Raw genomic sequence first — 17,624 nt, forward strand, 5'->3', positions numbered from 1 at the left:
ACTAATTGCAGTTCTTTGGAGAGGTAGGATACCCTTTTGCACCAGGAGACCTTTGGGAGGGGTCAGGTGCCCTTTGGAATTGTTACAAGTGGACATGAATGTGCATAAAAGTGGATGAACTCATTAGAACTGACCAAAGAGAGCTGTCAAAAGGGAACTGTAAAGGCATTTAAATCTCCCACCCTTTAAATATTTGAAAAAATTGTCTACAATGTTGAAAAAAATTCTGTGCTTGCTATTTCACTCTGTCTGTTGACATCAGCCTGAGGGTTACCATTACAGATTTGGCTGCTACATGACTGATCTCACGACCTATTATTATTATTATAGTGGGGTGCCAGTCAGCTCACTTGAACAGCTGCTTTTGACAGATACCTTTGCCTGTTAGTTCACAGTTTGAGTAACAGCTTCAAGTGCTTATAAAGTCTTTGAAGTGGGATTATGAATACAAATGCTTGTTCATATAAGGGATTAAAGGAAGTTAAATGCAGTGAATGGGTTTTATCAGAGTGTTTTTTTTTAAATAGTGAATTCATCAATAAATACTTAAGAACTTTATGTAATCTCAGCATGGGCCCTGAAGTCTGCCTATGATGAATACTGGGTGAGTTGGCATGGGTGTAACAGCAAAGGGTGGTGGGTGGGGGGCATGAGTTGTGATGGATTGGCAGTAAGTCGGCATAGGGCTATAAAGGGCCAGGTGGAGGGGCAAAGGTTGACATGAGATGTGGGTGGAAGGGCACAGGTTGGCATGTAGGTATGATGGGCCATGGGAGAGGGGTATCGGTTGGCATAGCAGCTATTAAGACCATGGGGGGGTGGGTAGAGGGGCAGAGGTAGGCATAGAGTGTATGAGGGGCCATGAGGGTGGGTGGAGTGGCATGAGGTGGCATGGGTTGGTATGGATGGAGCATGGGGAGTGGCGGGGGGGGGGGGGGGGTAAGGGCTGGAGGGCTGATTTTGGTTATATTCTCTTTTTTCACAGTGCCGGAGTACCGAGGTGGGCCTTTTCGCTCACCCCAGCAGCATTGTCAGCAATGCTCAGACCATGAGAATGAGTAACAAAAAGGTATTCCGGAAATGTTTAAGGAGAAAAACTGGTGGAGAATGGAGGAAAAAATTTAAATGCCACTTAACCAGGGAATGGTGTTGTTTTGTCCATGTGTTTCTGTGTCATATGAAATTAAGCCCTTGCTGATCTGCACTTTTGAACAAATGTAGATATAGATAAAATATTTCAGCTACTGTACATTTGTTTGATGCTTTCACAGAACTATGAGAAAATCTGTGGAAATGACCCTGCAGGTATACAACAATACACCTTTGGTGGTAAGGTCACAAAAGAATAAGAATGAGAAAAGACCATTCAGCTCGTCAAGAGTGTCCCTTTAGTATTTCAATTTAGCCAGCCTAGCAAGCCACTACTCCTAAGAGCAAGGCAAGCAGCTCAAATATGGAGCTGTCACTGGCACAGTAAGTACTGGATTCACAGAATCACAGAATTGTTACAGTGTAGAAGGAGGCCATTCAGCCCATCATGCCTGCGGATTGAATTGTCATCTTCTGTGCTAAAATTTCTATGACCCTAACTGCATCCTGAATTCTCCTAAAGTTTTCAATTCCACTACTTTACCTGGTAGTTCACTGAATTTGTAGCCTTTTGAATTAAATACATTGTTTTCCTGGGCCAGGATTTTACGGCCCAACTGCAGCATGTCTTCCCCCGGGGGATGCAGTGAGCTGTTTAAATCTCCATTCAGTTCAGCGGGACCATAATATCTCGTTGGGCAGGAGGGGCCGTAGAATCCTGGCCCTGAAATTTGTTTTAATTAGTTTTTCCCTTTTGGCCTAATTTAAAACAATGCCCTGGAATGGCATTCAATATTTACAAACCTCAGTAGGGTATACTCTGTCACTAAATGCTGAAGAGTTTAAAATCCTTAATTTTCCTTATCCCCTTCATACTAGAGGTAATGTTTGTTGATCTTCTGCTCCTTCTCTCCTTTGTTCTGTGTGTTGACCAGGATTGCACATTGTTTTCCAAGTGAGATTGGACTGGTACATGATAATCTACCAGCATATAGAAATTGTTCTGGCTATGTATCACAATGTGCTATTTGTGTTTTATTTTTTTTTCCTGATAAATATACTTAAATAACATTTACATGTAAGGAGGGAGACAAACAGAACAATTATTACATCTGTGGTTGGTAATGTGCTGCCAATGGAATACAACAATAATGGTAGTGCAGGACCTTGTCCTGATGTTACCTTTGTGCCACAGCATTGAAGGTAAAATGCCATGATTTTCCATGTCTCATAATACAGCTACAAAAGCCCAGGACTAAATCTTTGCTATACATTCAATTGTGTAGTAAATCAGAAGATGCTGTCTTGATTTACCGATGAATGTTTGGCTATTCCTCTCCGATAATCCTTTAATATTATAGTTTTTATACATTTGCACAGCATTTACTAAGTCAAAAAGAAAATCTATATACCTGAACAACAGTGTATAAATCATTCAATGTTGGCCAAAAGATAACATTTTTCCACTGTTGTATACAAGACCACTATTGGTGTCTCCGTTACCATTTTAAAAAATTGTTCAGCCGTGCCTCATGTGTCAGTCAGAAATGTTTTCAGAATATTTCAAGGATTGATAAAGAAATGAAAACTATATCTTTTCAAAATATTTTACTTTTCTATTTAGATAAATCTGACCCTTTGAATTATAACACAACTGCAGACTTCACCAATGAAATCTCAGAAAAACCTCTCCAGGAACAGGTAAGTATGTGGCTATTTTTCATGTTATCACGGTGTCAAGTTTCATCATCAGCTCTTGCTTTCACAAACCTCTTTTGGTGGAGAGTATGGTTATTTTGGGGTTTCTAAGTAATTATTCACATCAACATACTAATCCACAAAATGTGGTTTTAATTTTTCTTTTCTAATAATATAACACCATTTACATAATAATGGTTAGAAAATTAAATATTGTAACCACCTATTGACTTGTTGGGTAATAGCTTCTGTGATATAGGATATAGATTCTTACATTCAGCACAGGAGGTTCCAGGAGACAGGCTTGGAGGAAGTACAGTAAAGTCCCACCATTCACAGGGGTTATGGTCCTGTGAAATCTCGCAAACGGCAAAATTGCAAACAATGAACATACTTTACAATGGGATTCGATTAGATAGTTTCCAACCATCCTAAAAATTTACATGTATAAAGGATCAAAGGCAATAAAAACTGTGGCCTGAATTTTTCATGCGACAGGCAGGCTAGGCGGGATCAGGCAGGGGCGATCGCAGAGCTGATTGCCGACCATGATCAGCTCCGCACTGCCATTTTACGCGGGTGGGCCAATTAAGGCCTGCCCAGTGTAAGATACAACCGGTAGTGCTCAGCGCTACCTATGAGGGCGGGGGTAGGAGGGAGAGTCAGCACGTGCGTGCAAAAGAACGCTTCAATCTTTCTGAGGCACGGAGCTGCCTCAGGGAGATCGAAGGGCTTCTGAAATTATTAAATAATGAGATGGGACATGTTTTTATTTTTCTGAAGATTTTCAAAATTTATTTAACAAAAGCTTTAGGAAACCTTTAGGAAAACTCGTGGGACGGGCAACGGTTACAATAACCTTAATTAGATTCTTAATGGCCTTAATAGGCCGTTTACTTATTGGTGGGCATGCAGCCGACTCCGCCGCGTGCCCGCTGAACGAAGCATCGCAACTCAGCGTGATGACGTCGGGACGCACGCCTGACATCATCGCGTGTCATTTTATGCGTTGGCATGTCAGGCCTGCCCCCGCATGCCAACTGAAAAATTCTGCCCTATGTGTTTAATAAATTATAAAGAGAAATTTACTGGAGAAATTGTTTAATAAAACAAGAAGACAAAAAAAATGTAAAATTTGTCACACTTACAATACATTTTTAAAATTCATTCATGGGATGTGGGCTTCGCTGGCTGAGCCAGCATTTATTGCCCATCCCTAGTTGCCCTTGAGAAGGTGGTGTTGAGCTGCCTTCTTGAACTTCTGCAGTCTATGTGGTGTGGGTAGACCTATAGTACTGTTAGGGAGGGAGTTCCAGGATTTTGACCCAGCGACAGTAAAGGAGTGGCGATATACTTCCAAGTCAAGATGGTGAGTGACTTGGAGGGGAACTTCCAGGTGGTGGTGTTCCCACCTATCTGCTGCCCTACTAGATGGTAGTGGTCATGTGTTTGGAAGGTGCTGTTAAAGGAGCTTTGGTGAATTGCTGCAGTGCATCTTGTAGATGGTGTACACTGCTGCTACTGTGCATTGGCAGTGGAGGGAGTGAATGTGGTGCCAATCAAGTGGGCTGCTTTGTCCTGGATGGTGTCAAGCTTCTTGAGTGTTGTGGGAGTTGCACTCAACCAGGTAAGTGGGGAGTATTCAATCACACTCCTGAATTGTGCCTTGTAGGTGGTGGACGGGCTTTGGGCAGTCAGGAAGTGGGTTACTCGTCACACTATTCCTAGCTTCTGACCTGCTGTTGCAGCCAGAGTATTTATATGGCTAGTCCAGTTCAGTTTCTGGACAATGGTAACCCCCAGGATGTTGATAGAGGGGGATTCAGTGATGGTAATGCCATTGAACATCATGGGGTGGTGGTTAAATTCTCTCCTGTTGGAGATGGTCATTGCTTGACACTTGTGTGGCACAAATGTTACTTGCCACTTGTCAGCCCAAGCTTGGATATTGTCCAGGTCATGCTGCATTTGGATATGAACTGCTTCAACATCTGAGGAGTCGCGAATGGTGCTTAACATTGTGTAATCATCAGCGAACATCCTCACTTCTGACCTTATGATGGAAGGAAGGTCATTGCTGAAGCAGCTGAAGATGGTTGGGCCGAGGACACTACCCTGAGGAACTCCTGCAGTGATGTCCTGGAGCTGAGATGACTGACCTCCAACAACCACAACCAACTTCCTTTGTGCTAGGTATGACTCCAACCAGCGGAGAGTTTCCCCCCTAATTCCCATTGATTCCAATTTTGCTAGGGATCTTTGATCCCACACTCTGTCAAATGCTGCCTTGATGACAAGGGCAGTCACTCTCACCTCACCTCGGGAGTTCAGCTGTTTTGTCCATGTTTGAACCAAGGCTGTAATGAGGTCAGGAGCTGAGTGAACCCTGAGTGGTCAGTGAGGAGGTTAAGCAAGGTTAAGCTTAAGCAAGTGCCGCTTGATAACACTGTTGATGACCCCTTCCATTCCTTTACTGATGATCGAGGGTAGACTGAAGAGGCGGTAATTGGCTGGGTTGGATTTGTCCTGCTTTTTGTGTACAGGACATACCTGGGCAATTTTCCACATAGCCGAATAGATGCCAGTGTTGTAGCTGTACTGGAACAGCTTGGCTAGGGGCGCGGCAAGTTCTGGAGCACAAGCCTTCAGTATTGCCAGAATATTGTAAGACCCATAGCCTTTGCAGTATCCAGTGCCTTCAGCCGTTCCTTGATATCATGTGGAGTGAATCACATTGTCTGAAGACTGGCATCTGTGATGCTGGGGACCTCTGGAGGAGACTGAGATGGATCATCCACTCGGCACTTCTGGCTGAAGATTGTAGCAAATGCTTCAGCCTTATTTTTTGCACTGATGTGCTGGGCTCCTCCATCGCTGAGGATGGAGATATTTGTGGAGTGTCCTCGCCCAGTGACTTGTTTAATTGTCCACCGCCATTCACGACAGGATGTGGCAGGATTGCAGAGTTTAGGTCTGATCCGTTGGTTGTGGGATCGCTTCGCCCTGTCTATCACTTGCTGCTTTTGCTGTTTGGCACGCAAGTAGTCCTGTGTTATCGCTTCACCAAGTTGACATCTCATTTTTAGGTATGCCTGGTGCTGCTCCTGGCGTGCCCTCTTCATTGAACCAGGGTTGATCCCCTGGCTTGATGGTAATGTTAGAGTGTGGGATATGCTGGGCTATGAGATTACAGATTGTGTTCGAGTACAATTCTATTGCTGCTGATGGCCCACAGTGTTTCATGGATGCCCAGCCTTGACTTGCTAGATCTGTTCAAAATCTATCCCATTTAGCACCATGTTGTGCCATACAATACGATGGAGGGTGTCCTTAATGTGAAGCCAGAACTTCGTCTCTGCAAGGACTGTGCAGTGGTCACCCCTACCAATACTGTCATGGACAGATGCATATGAGACAGCTATGTTTTTCTCTCACCACCTGCTGCAGACCCAGTCTAGCAGCTATGTCCTTTAGGACTCAGCCAGCAGTGGTGCTGCTGAGTCACACTGGTGGTGGACATTGAAGTCCCCCACCTCAGAGAACATTCTGCACCCCTGCCACCCTCACTTCTTCCTCCAAGTGGTGTTCAACATGGAGGAGCACTGATTCATCAGCTGAGGAAGGGCGGTACATGGTTATCAGCAGGATGTTTCCTTGCCCATGTTTGACCTGATGCCATGAGACTTCATAGGGTCCAGTGTCGATGTTGAGGACCCCTAGGGCAACTCCCTCCTGAATGTATACCACTGTGCCACCACCTCTGCTGGGTCTGCCAGTGGGATAGTGATGGTGGTGCCTGGGACATTATCTGTAAGGTATGATTCCATGAGCATGACTATGGGCTGTTACTTGATTAGTCTCCCAATTTTGGCACAAGCCCCCAGATGTTAGTAAGGAGGACTTTGCAGGGTTGAGATTCCTGGTCGTTTCTGGTGCCTAGGTTGATGCCAGGTGGTTCATCCGGTTTCAATCCTTTTTTCCAGTTTGTTACATTCGGCATTTCAGAGTCAACCTGGTCTTGAGTCATCTGTGTAGGCCAGACCAGGTAAAGACAACAGATTTCCTTCCCTAAAGAGCATTAGTGAACCAAATGGGTTTTTACAACTATCAACAATGCGTTCATGGTCATCATTAGACTTTTAAATTCCAGATTTTTATTGAATTCAAATTCCGCCATCTGCCATGGCAGTATTCAAACCCAGGTCCCCAGAGTATTACCCTGGGTCTTTAAATCACTGGTCTGGTGACAATACCACTGCGTCGTCCCATCCCCTGAAAGCAGAGGTGAACTGTGATCAGGTCCACAGGGAGTTCTTGCTCTTGGGACCATGAGTTCTTGCTGCCAGTGCCATGGAGGGTGGCGGAAGGGTGAATGAAGAGACTAACTGCAGGAAATACGTCATGGACACCTTCCTTTTTAAAAACTTTATTTTGGGCAGGTTTTTTTTCTGGCATTTTCTAAAGATGGCTTCTATTTTTTTATTTTTAATTGGGTGAACTGGTGTAGAAAGACTTTTGAGCGGATAAGCAAATTCAAGAAAGAGGAAGTCGCGAATGGTGGGACTTGACTGTACACAGAAGCCACAAGACAGAAACAAGCCATTGGACCCAACCAGTCCTTACTGGCTTTTACCCCTACCTCCCCTGTCCCCATGAGCAAGTAGTTTATAATAACATATACCCACCCTATTCCCATATTCCTTTGTCCTCTTTCCCTTCATCCACCTATCTAATCTAACCTTGAATGTTGATATGGTTTTTGCCTCAACCACCAACATTGGAAGTAAGTTCCACAGCCTCACAACTCTGTGTGAAGATTCTCCTGCTCGCTGCCCTGTGGCCTTTTATCTTTCTTCACACGTCAACTACAGGAAAGAGTCATTCTGTTTACCCTGTTGGATCCTCTCATGATATTAAACATTTCGCCCTCCAATCTCACCCAATCCTTACACCGAATCTCATAGCTTCTATGTACAGTCAAGTCCCGCCATTCGCGACTTCCTCTTTCTCGAATTTGCTTATCCGCTCAAAAGTCTTCGTAAGCCTGTTCACCCATTTAAAAATAAAGAAATAGAAGCCATCTTTAGAAAATGCCGAAGAAAAGAAAAACCTGCTTAAAACAAAGTTTTTAAAAAAGGACGGTGTCCATGACATATTTCCTGCAGCCAGTCTCTTCACTCACCCCCACTCCCCAAGTGGGGAGAACTCCTCGTGGTCCCAATCACAGTTCACCCAACCACCCCCCCCACCCCAAACTCTCAGGGGAGGCAGTGGCATAGTGGTATTGTCACTGGACTAGTGATCTAGAGACCCAGGGTAATCCTCTGGAGACCTGGATTTGAATCCTGCCATGGCAGCTGGTGGAATTTGAATTCAATAAAAATCTGGAATTATTGTGGTTCTTATGTTTGGTGAAGTTACCAATGAACTTTTTGTTGAAATACTGATTCAAGAAATAATGTGAGAGATTTTATATATAGGTGCTGAATAGGCACTAAGTGAATAGTGGGCCCAAGATATCCATTCAATATGGCAGGAGACTGGCAAGTTTTCAGGTTCAGGCTCCCTTTAAATATGCTTGGTGAGCTGCAGATGCCAAACAGTTTTGTGTGCTATTCTGCAGTTTGCCTATTTCCTGTGGTAGAATATCAGCTGCCCACCAGCTAGCAGGTGAGGCCTGTTGTTCAGTGGTGGCAGGTGGTGGGAAGTAGATGCTGGGGGTGGACAAAAGTCCCGCAATGGGTCAGAAGATGCTCCTCCTTGTTCCACAAGAACCTTTAGAAACAACCTCAAAAATATATATTTTTGGAGAAGCCTTTTGCAATCCCTTTAAGGACCACTGGTTAGGCCTCTCAACGCCTGGAGGGCATGTGGCAAGCATGCCTATTTCTTCATGAAACTTGCAATGGGGGTCCTACAACTGGTGTCCGACCCCAGTTTACATATTTAAACAGGCTCATGGTGGAGAAGTCTGCTTGAAAAATCATTTGGATGAGCAAATGGGTGAGCATGGTTCTTCACCAGATTTTCGTCCACCAGTTGTAAATTTTTCAGGTGAGAAACAAGTGTTTGGCATTTAAAAACCTCCCCTCTTGATATGTGCTTGGTGCTTACTACTTTTCAGAGCGCACACAATTTCAATTTTCCAAAAATACTTTTTAAGAGCAACATTGATGGTTGACATTATACGCATTAAATTTCAATAACTGGAAGATGATAGATCCAGCCCCAACAGTGCTAGCAATGAAAGACCAATGCCTAAATTTTTAGATGTTCTGATCACTTTGTTATATTGTATAAAATGTGTGCCAATATTTTTACTACAAAAAAGTCATAGCAATACCTTTCTATGTGCAAATGGATGGTAATTGCCTAGCTCTGATGTTTTATTTTCCAGTTTCCTCCTTTTCCCCCCATCTCTCCTGAAAGTGTCTACTCTTGTTTGGGTATGGTTCCTATACCAGCAGGCTTCTGGTACCCAAGCAGTCATTGTTACATGTAAACAAAAAGCAAAATACTGCAGGTGCTGGAAATTTGCAACAAAACAGAGAATGCTGGAAATATTCAGCAAACCAGGCAAAACAAGTTGCAAGTTAACATTTTGGGTGCGTTGACCTACATCAAGATTGCCTGCTGTCCTCCATCTGTAAGCTGTCTTGAAGTGTTAGTTTGTTGGGTGCAGCTTGCCAACTACCTGAAAATGAGGATCAGACCATAAAATAGCTCAGGTTATAACAAATGGGGGTAGGCAGTGGATGTGCTCCTCCTTACTCCCTGTTGTGCCCCTGAAGTTAAAAGTGGCCTTCTTTTTTCCATACTCTAACATATTTAAATCACACCTTTTCCATCTCCTGTTTAAAAATGTCTATTGTTGATTTATTCACCAGTGTTCCCTTTTTATCTCAGTATAATTTGGACTCAATGGGCCAAATGGCCTCCTTCTGTGCCACAATTGCTCTACGGGAAGGATCTGCCAGTCGGTGAGTGGGAATGGGGCCTGCTCGCCAACACGTAAAATGACGCAGGATGACATTGGGTGGAACTCCCAACGTCACCCTGTGTCATTTCCATTTTCAGGTCGGAGGGGGCGCAGCCGAATCAGCTGCCCGCCCACCGACCTGTCAACGGCCTATTGAGGCCATTGAAAATGTAATTAACATTATTAATGGACCTGCCCACCCAACCTTACGGTTGGCGTGTAGGCTGGGTGCCTGGCGGGCTTCAGAAAAAGCATGGAAGTCTGATCCACGGGCGGGCTGAGGTTTCATGAGGTTATTTAAATATTTAATAAAGGTTTCAATAAAAGTTATGGACATGTCCCAACTCATGTGAAAGTTTCACATGAGGGGACATGTCAGGGAAATCTTTCTATCATTTGTTTAACAATTTTTAATTTGGAGCCGATCACCTTGAGGCAACACTTAGCCTCAGGGAGATCAGCGTGCTCTTTCGTGCGCGTGCGTGAAAGAGTGCGCTCTCGGCTGAGGGAATCCCCCCACCCGCCCGCACAGGGAGCACATAACACTTCCTGGCGGACGTCATGCTGGGCAGGTCTTAATTGGCCCACCCACATAATATGGCGGTGCGCCCCGATCGGGGGCGCTGATCGGAGGTGCACCTGCCCGCGCCCATTCCAGCTCCGCCCGCCTGACAAAAAATTCTGCCCTATGGGGACCAGTTTGGTGTCAAAATTAGAGGTGGGCAGCCCTGCAATCTTGCACTGCATGGTCGTTGTGCCGGCTTGCACCATGATTCCGATCCTGAGCCATTTTTGGAGAGGTCAGGTTGAGGTGGGATCGGATGCCTGTCAGCAAGCTGCAGGTAACCAGTTGACAGCAATTAGGGCCGATCACAGGGCCTGTTAAGGCCCTGTTCCCATATTGACTGGGACTGGACCTCAACCAGGCAACCATGGCGGGCTCATGTCAAGCAATGTGTGGAGGATTGATGGGAGATTGCCGTGATTAATCCTGCGAGAGACAACCCCACCCGCGCCCAGTGATAGCTGCCGGGCTACAGCTGTGCCTCTGGCTGTCCATCAGCATGGCCAGGCACCTGTGGCCATTTTGAATTTTTAAAAAACTGACCCCCTTTTACATGATGAGGCTCAGTCTCTCTCTCTCTCTCACGCTCTCTTCCTCTTACTCCATTAAGAATCTGCAGCTTCCACCTTGGCTGCTGGGGCTGCTGATGTGTCAATGCTGGAGGGCCTCTCATTGGTCCTCCAGTCTCAGGAACTTGCCTGATGTTGTTAATTGGATGGCAATCTATACCCCAGTATTAATTGGCCTGGCCCTTTAAAAATCTAGGCGGACAAGTCTGGAACACACTGTGCATGGTCAGGACCTGGAACTGGTACTAATTTCAGGTTCCCGATGCCTGACTGAAAATCCAGCCCACTGACTCATGGTATCCTTGTTCTTTTGCTTTTCACAATTAATTATATTGTAGTTATTATTTCCCAATTGTTCCCCTACTTTTAGGTTACCCACTTATTCTGTCTCTTTATCCAGAACTAGATTATGTAGACTTGATTCTTTGTTGGGCAGCAGCATATTGACTGAGAAAACTGTCCTAAGGAGACTGGGGAAAAAAAATTCTCCTCCTCACCACAGTTACTCTCTCTTCTCCAGTCTATTCTATTTTTGGATAACTTGCTATTACAGCTGAGACTAATGCTAAGCTCAGCCCAAATCCACAGAAACTCATTTTCCCGCAGAGACCAGTAGATAGCAATCAAGCGCAGGAAATTTGCCTGGTTATTTTTGCCCTTTCTTATTCAAAGAGCATGGAGACCAGGGCAAAAACAGAAACAGAAATACCTGGAAAAACTCAGCAGGTCTGGCAGCATTGGCGAAGGAGAGAACAGTTGACGTTTCGAGTCCTCATGACCCTTCAACAGAACTAAGTAAAAATCGGAAAGGGGTGAAATATAAGCTGGTTTAAAGGGGGGGGGGTTTGTTGGGACAAGCAGCCAATAATAGGTGGAGATAACCAAAAGATGTCACAGACAAAAGAACAAAGAGGTGTTGAAGGTGATGATATTATCTAAAGAAATGTGCTAATTAAGAGTAGAGAGAAGGACAGACAAGGTAAACATAGCTCTAGTGGGGGTGGGGGAATACTAAAAGGTAGAGATAAACAATGGGTGGAAATACATTTAAAAATAATGGAAATAGGTGGGAAAAGAAAAATCTATATAAATTATTGGAAAAAACAAAAAGGAGGGGGAAGAAACGGAAAGGGGGTGCGGATGGAGGAGAGAGATCAAGATCTAAAATTGTTGAACTCAATATTCAGTCTGGAAGGCTGTAAAGTGCCTAGTAGGAAGATGAGGTGCTGTTCCTCCAGTTTGCGTTGAGCTTCACTGGAACAATGCAGCAAGCCAAGGACAGACATGTGGGCAAGAGAGCAGGGTGGAGTGTTGAAATGGCAAGCGACAGGGAGGTCTGGGTAATGCTTGCGGACAGACCGAAGGTGTTCTGCAAAGCGGTCACCCAGTCTGCGTTTGGTCTCTCCAATGTAGAGGAAACCGCATTGGGAGCAACGAATGCAGTAGACTAAGTTGAGGGAAGTGCAAGTGAAAAGCTGCTTCACTTGAAAGGAGCATTTGGGCCCTTGGACGGTGAGGAGAGAGGAAGTGAAGGGGCAGGTGTTGCATCTTCTGCGGTCGCATGGGAAGGTGGCGTGGGAGGGGGTTGAGGAGTAAGGGGTGATGGAGGGATGGACCAGGGTGTCACGGAGGGAACGATCCCTACAGAATTCCGCCAGGGGGGGTGAAGGGAAGATGTGTTTGGTGGTGGCATCATGCTGGAGTTGGCGGAAATGGCAGAGGATGATCCTTTGAATGCGGAGGTTGGTGGGGTGATAAGTGAGGACAAGGGGGACCCTATCATGTTTCTGGGAGGGAGGAGAAGGCGTGAGGGCGGATGCGAGGGAGATGGGCCGGACACGGTTGAGGGCCCTGTCAACCACCGGGGGTGGAAAACCTCGGTTAAGGAAGAAGGAGGACATGTCAGAGGAACTGTTTTTGAAAGTGGCATCATCAGAACAGATGCGACGAAGGCGAAGGAACTGAGAGAATGGGATGGAGTCCTTACAGGAAGCGGGGTGTGAGGAGCTGTAGTCGAGGTAGCTGTGGGAGTCGGTAGGCTTGTAATGGATATTGGTGGACAGTCTATCACCAGAAATTGAGACAGAGAGGTCAAGGAAGGGAAGGGAAGGGAAGTGTCAGAGATGGACCATGTGAAAATGATGGAGGGGTGGAGATTGGAAGCAAAGTTAATAAATTTTTCCAGGTTCTGACGAGAGCATGAAGCAGCACCGAAGTAATCATCGATGTACCAGAGAAAGAGTTGTGGGAGGGGGCCGGAGTAGGACTGGAGTAAGGAATGTTCCACATACCCTATAAGCTTATATTTCACCCCTTTCCTATTTTTACTTAGTTCTGTTGAAGGGTCATGAGGACTCGAAATGTCAACTGTACTCTCCTCTGCCAATGCTGCCAGGCCTGCTGAGTTTTTCCAGGTATTTCTGTTTCTGTTTTTGTTTTCGATTTCCAGCATCCGCAGTTTTTTGCTTTTATCTCTGGAGACCAGGGCATTCTTCAATAGATATCATCAAAGATAAAGACTCAAAAAAAAAAAGAAAAGGAAGAATTGCATTTACATTGTGCCTTTTGTGATCTCTGGACATCCCAATGGTTGTAATGTAGGAAATGCAAAGCAAGATCCCACAGATAGCTGTATGATAATGTCCAGGTAATTTGTTTTAATTGTGTTGTATGAAGGATAAATATTGTCCAAGACACCTGGGAGAACTCCCTACTTTTCTTTGAAATAGCACCATAGAATCTTTTACAACTACCTATGAGGGCAAACAGGAGCCTCAGTTTAACATCTAACCTGAAAGATAGCATCTCCAATAGTGTAGTACTCCCTCAATAGAGCACTGAAGTGGCAACCTACGTTTCTGTGTTCAAGTCTCTGAAATGGAATTGAACCCACAACTTTACTGACTCAGAAGCCAAAGTGCTACCTACTGAGCCACGGCAGACACAAACCTTCAGTGTTCGAGTCTATATCACTTGGTTGCACATCACAAGGCACATGTAACTACTTCTGTTAGTAGTTTAACATAGGAACTGTTGTTGGCTCAATTATTTTCTAATGATTGATTGGTGAAAAGAAAATAAGCGTACTGTTTTGGTCTATAGTTAATTCATGTAAGAGCTAAAAATTGCCTTTTATTAGAATTTCTCCAAAGTTGCATTTACATTTCTGATGTTTTTAAAAATTATTATTTTAGCTGAAAAATAAATTCAAGAAGCAGATCCCAGAGGGTGCTGAAGCCACAAATGTGCTTGTAGGTGAAGTAGATTTTTTGGATAAGCCATTTGTTGCCTTTGTACGATTAAAAGAGGCTATGATCCTAGGGGCTCTTACAGAGCTTCCACTGCCAACCAGGTAAGGATATTATATCATTTGGGTTTGTCGACAATTAATTTCAGCTTTGTGTTTTGTTGCAAATATTATTTGAATCACTAATTAAATGACCCTTTCCCACTGACTTGCGTTGGGATATGATTCTCCTGAAGTTCTCCGTATCTTCCTAAATGGCATTCTCTCAGCTTGAGTCTGAATAGTGGTTGTTGCAAGGCTATTTGAATATGGGGAATAGCCATACTTCAGCATGATCCACCTACAGAGGCCCACTTTTCAGCAGCAAATCACTCGTTAGAAATGGGAATTCTTCCTTTTTACTCCCCTCTTTACACAGGAACACCAGAGCTAATTTGAGTACCTCACTACAGTTCCAGCTCAAATCCGTTTTGAAACTGAACTTTATCTGCATGAATAACTAGGTGTGATACATCGGTCTGCTACAAAAATGTAGAAATGTGTGGCTACGGTTGAAGAAAAATCTTATATTGTATTTTCACATGATTAAAAGCGTTAGGAACAATACATTAGGATATGCCCAAAATATTGGAACAGCATACATTTACACTCTTAAGGCACACTTGCTTGCCAAGTTTTATGCTTTAACTTTGTTGGTTAGATTTAAATTTTGCAAGGACCTAATTATAATGTGCAACATACTGTTTTATTTCAGTGACTTACCAAACAGGAATAAGGAGCAGCGCCCCTCCAGAACAGAAATTGATTTTATTTTATTTTCCAAATTTTTAAAAACTAGCATTGGCACAATGAATCAGATGGTTCCTTTCTGTGCTATATTTTCTATGATTCTTGTATTTGGCACTAGATTCTAATAGTTTTTAGTCAATTAAGAAAGAGTAAATTTTGAGACCCTGGTTACACAGGCAACATGCCTCTGACATTCTGATAACATGCTGGCTGTGTTTGAGACCTCACAAAGTCAGCTTCAAAACAAAACATATATTATTTATGGGTAGAACTGTGCTAGAGTATCTTTTTCTTTCTCTTTCAGGTTTCTGTTCATTCTTCTTGGGCCAAAATCTAAGGCAATGGCTTATCATCAAATTGGGAGAGCTGTTGCAACTCTGCTTACTGATGAGGCAAGCCAGGAATCAATTACAAAATGAAATCTTTGGTGGAACTTGTTAACTGTACAAAAAATGTAACAAATGTACAAGCTATCTCACATGGCATTTGAAACGTACAAGACAACGTGTAAACGTATAAGACAATAGGCAAACAAGTGCAGGACATACAAGACAATACATATAAGACGATAGGCAATCAAATGTACAACCTTCAAGTTTTTGTATTTTGCCTCACCCAGGCCCGTAGGCACAAAATATTTTTTTAAAAATTCTATGAGATGTATAATTTCCTTTCTCTTTGCTGTGCAATTTATTATGCATCCCCCTTCAGCTGATACATGAACTTAACTGCAAATCTTTGCGAGACCCCTGTGATTACACAGCTCAGTTTAAACAGAGTTAGTTGTTAGACAGCTATTTTCCCTGGTCCTCTGATAGAATTTTTTTGATACCAGTAATACTCCCTCCTCTTTAAGTAGCACCCTCATGTCTGAGATTAGACAGCCATGTACACAATCCTGCTCTCTGTATGATTGGTATTACAGTCCCGTGTATCAACCAGTCATCTTTTCTTAATCTTTGGCCTTTTACTTTCCCCTGCATGATTATCATGATAATAGAGTACGTAGAATGAAAACCATGCTAGAACCAGGAATCACAAAGAAAACCAGCAAGCTTATCAAGCAAAAGTTCCAATGCCTCCTCAGATCTGGAGACTTCTTCAATATGATCAGAAACGAGTGTCAATATTGGCTACTGTGTCATGCACAAGGTTTAGGATTAGAGTCTCAGGAAGGAGGCAAGCCTTGAAGTTGCAAAAGCAGGAAGAAGTTGAGGAAGAACAGGAAGAAGGGGATCAGGAAGTGGACAAGCAAGCAACAACTCACTGATTAGAAGTTCTCATGAATACTCCCCTCCCTCCTCAATATACCGAGAGGCTCCCCAACCGCCTAAGTGAGTGCTGAAGCATCAGGTAATGCTGGGCTAAGCAGAGAGGAGTGAGAGATATGAGTTGGGAATTGCATCTTCGTATTCATTGTCATGTCATTGAATTTTCTCTGCATTGTGGCAATGTCCTTGCAGCAGTGCTTCTGGTGTTGATTTCCTCTGCTTTCTCTGCTCGCTATTGTCACATAGCTATCCAGGATACTTTTCTTACTAAGTGGAATGATGAGGTCCCTTCTCCTGCTGACCTCCCTTTCAGTATCGCTTCTGCCTATCATTTCTGTAGTGCTCAGTATGGCACTCCATTTTAAGGTATACAAGACAGTTCAGACCAGTACTCTTATTTCCCAGTTTTTACTGTTTTTTCCCATTGGGAGCCACAATGCAGCTCACTTTTAAGAGGTTGCCTTTAACTGATATCACTGAAGTACAATTTTCCACACACCTCTGTCAAGCGAGTTGCCAATGTAGTGCTGAGGAGAACTGGTTACCCACTTAATTGCTAAGCATGCATGGGAACCAATTTAGTATGGCCCTAAGGAACATACCAACCATTTTGTCCGATTACAGTTTTATGTTGCGCGACCTTCAGGAAATAAATGGAAATATTCTATGATCTGGGAGATGTAACTGCGGGGCATTTATGCAGAGTGCGGGAGCAATAACTTGGAGACAAATCTGAACCTGCTGGGTTTTTGTCCCTCTAAAATTCCCCGAATAGTTATGCTTCATTGAGAGTTTTTGCCTGTCTTGCTACATCCAAAAACATCTGCCAGGACACTTTTTGGATTGAAGACATCCTAGATATTCCATCCAAAATGCCCCTGATGGGCCCAGCAGGATCCATGTCTGGCAAGTGCTAATTTAGATCCCATTCTGGGCCTTAAGACCTGAGGGTTAAAAAAAATCCTCACAGGCAAGCAGGATCCTTTTCTTGGGCCCTATCCAGGCTTTAGGTGCTCCCTCTTGGAGGAACAGGGTACCGCTTCAGACTCCACTTCGTCAGCTCTTGTGCTTGGATAGACACACAATTTTCAAATACCCTTGTCTCTGGTACAAGAGTTAACAGCAGATCACAGCCGGTCAGTGGAAGACGCATCCGTCTCCTATATCTACTTTGTGGGACTTCTACCTCTGTTCTATTGTTTATACTTAAATGTGATATTGAATTCTAATGAAAGTGAAAATCATAATGGTGCAGATTTTGCTAGAGCAGCACATCTAGCAGCCAGTCAGGACAATTGGCATCTGGAATATTAGAAGAGAGAGACAGCGAGAGAGAGAGCAAGAGAGAGAGAGAGAGAGCCTTAACTAAACCTAATTAAGAAGATTTAAATGATAAATTACCAGCATTAACTTTCTG

The 17,624-nt window shown here is 43.8% G+C and overlaps 1 protein-coding gene across 1 annotated transcript in view; it reads left to right on the plus strand.

The window, feature by feature from the left end:
- LOC144685862 (electrogenic sodium bicarbonate cotransporter 1-like) overlaps positions 1 to 17,624 on the plus strand; it is a 105,180-nt gene that overhangs the window by 15,905 nt on the left and 71,651 nt on the right. Inside the window, exons 4-6 of the mRNA XM_078550819.1 lie at positions 2,714 to 2,790; positions 14,095 to 14,252; positions 15,241 to 15,328. Of these exons, the coding sequence (XP_078406945.1) occupies positions 2,714 to 2,790; positions 14,095 to 14,252; positions 15,241 to 15,328 (323 nt within the window). The remainder of the gene's footprint in view (positions 1 to 2,713; positions 2,791 to 14,094; positions 14,253 to 15,240; positions 15,329 to 17,624) is intronic.

Source organism: Cetorhinus maximus, chromosome 10, assembly GCF_964194155.1.
Source record: "Cetorhinus maximus chromosome 10, sCetMax3.hap1.1, whole genome shotgun sequence".
NCBI classification, from domain to species: Eukaryota; Metazoa; Chordata; class Chondrichthyes; order Lamniformes; family Cetorhinidae; genus Cetorhinus; species Cetorhinus maximus.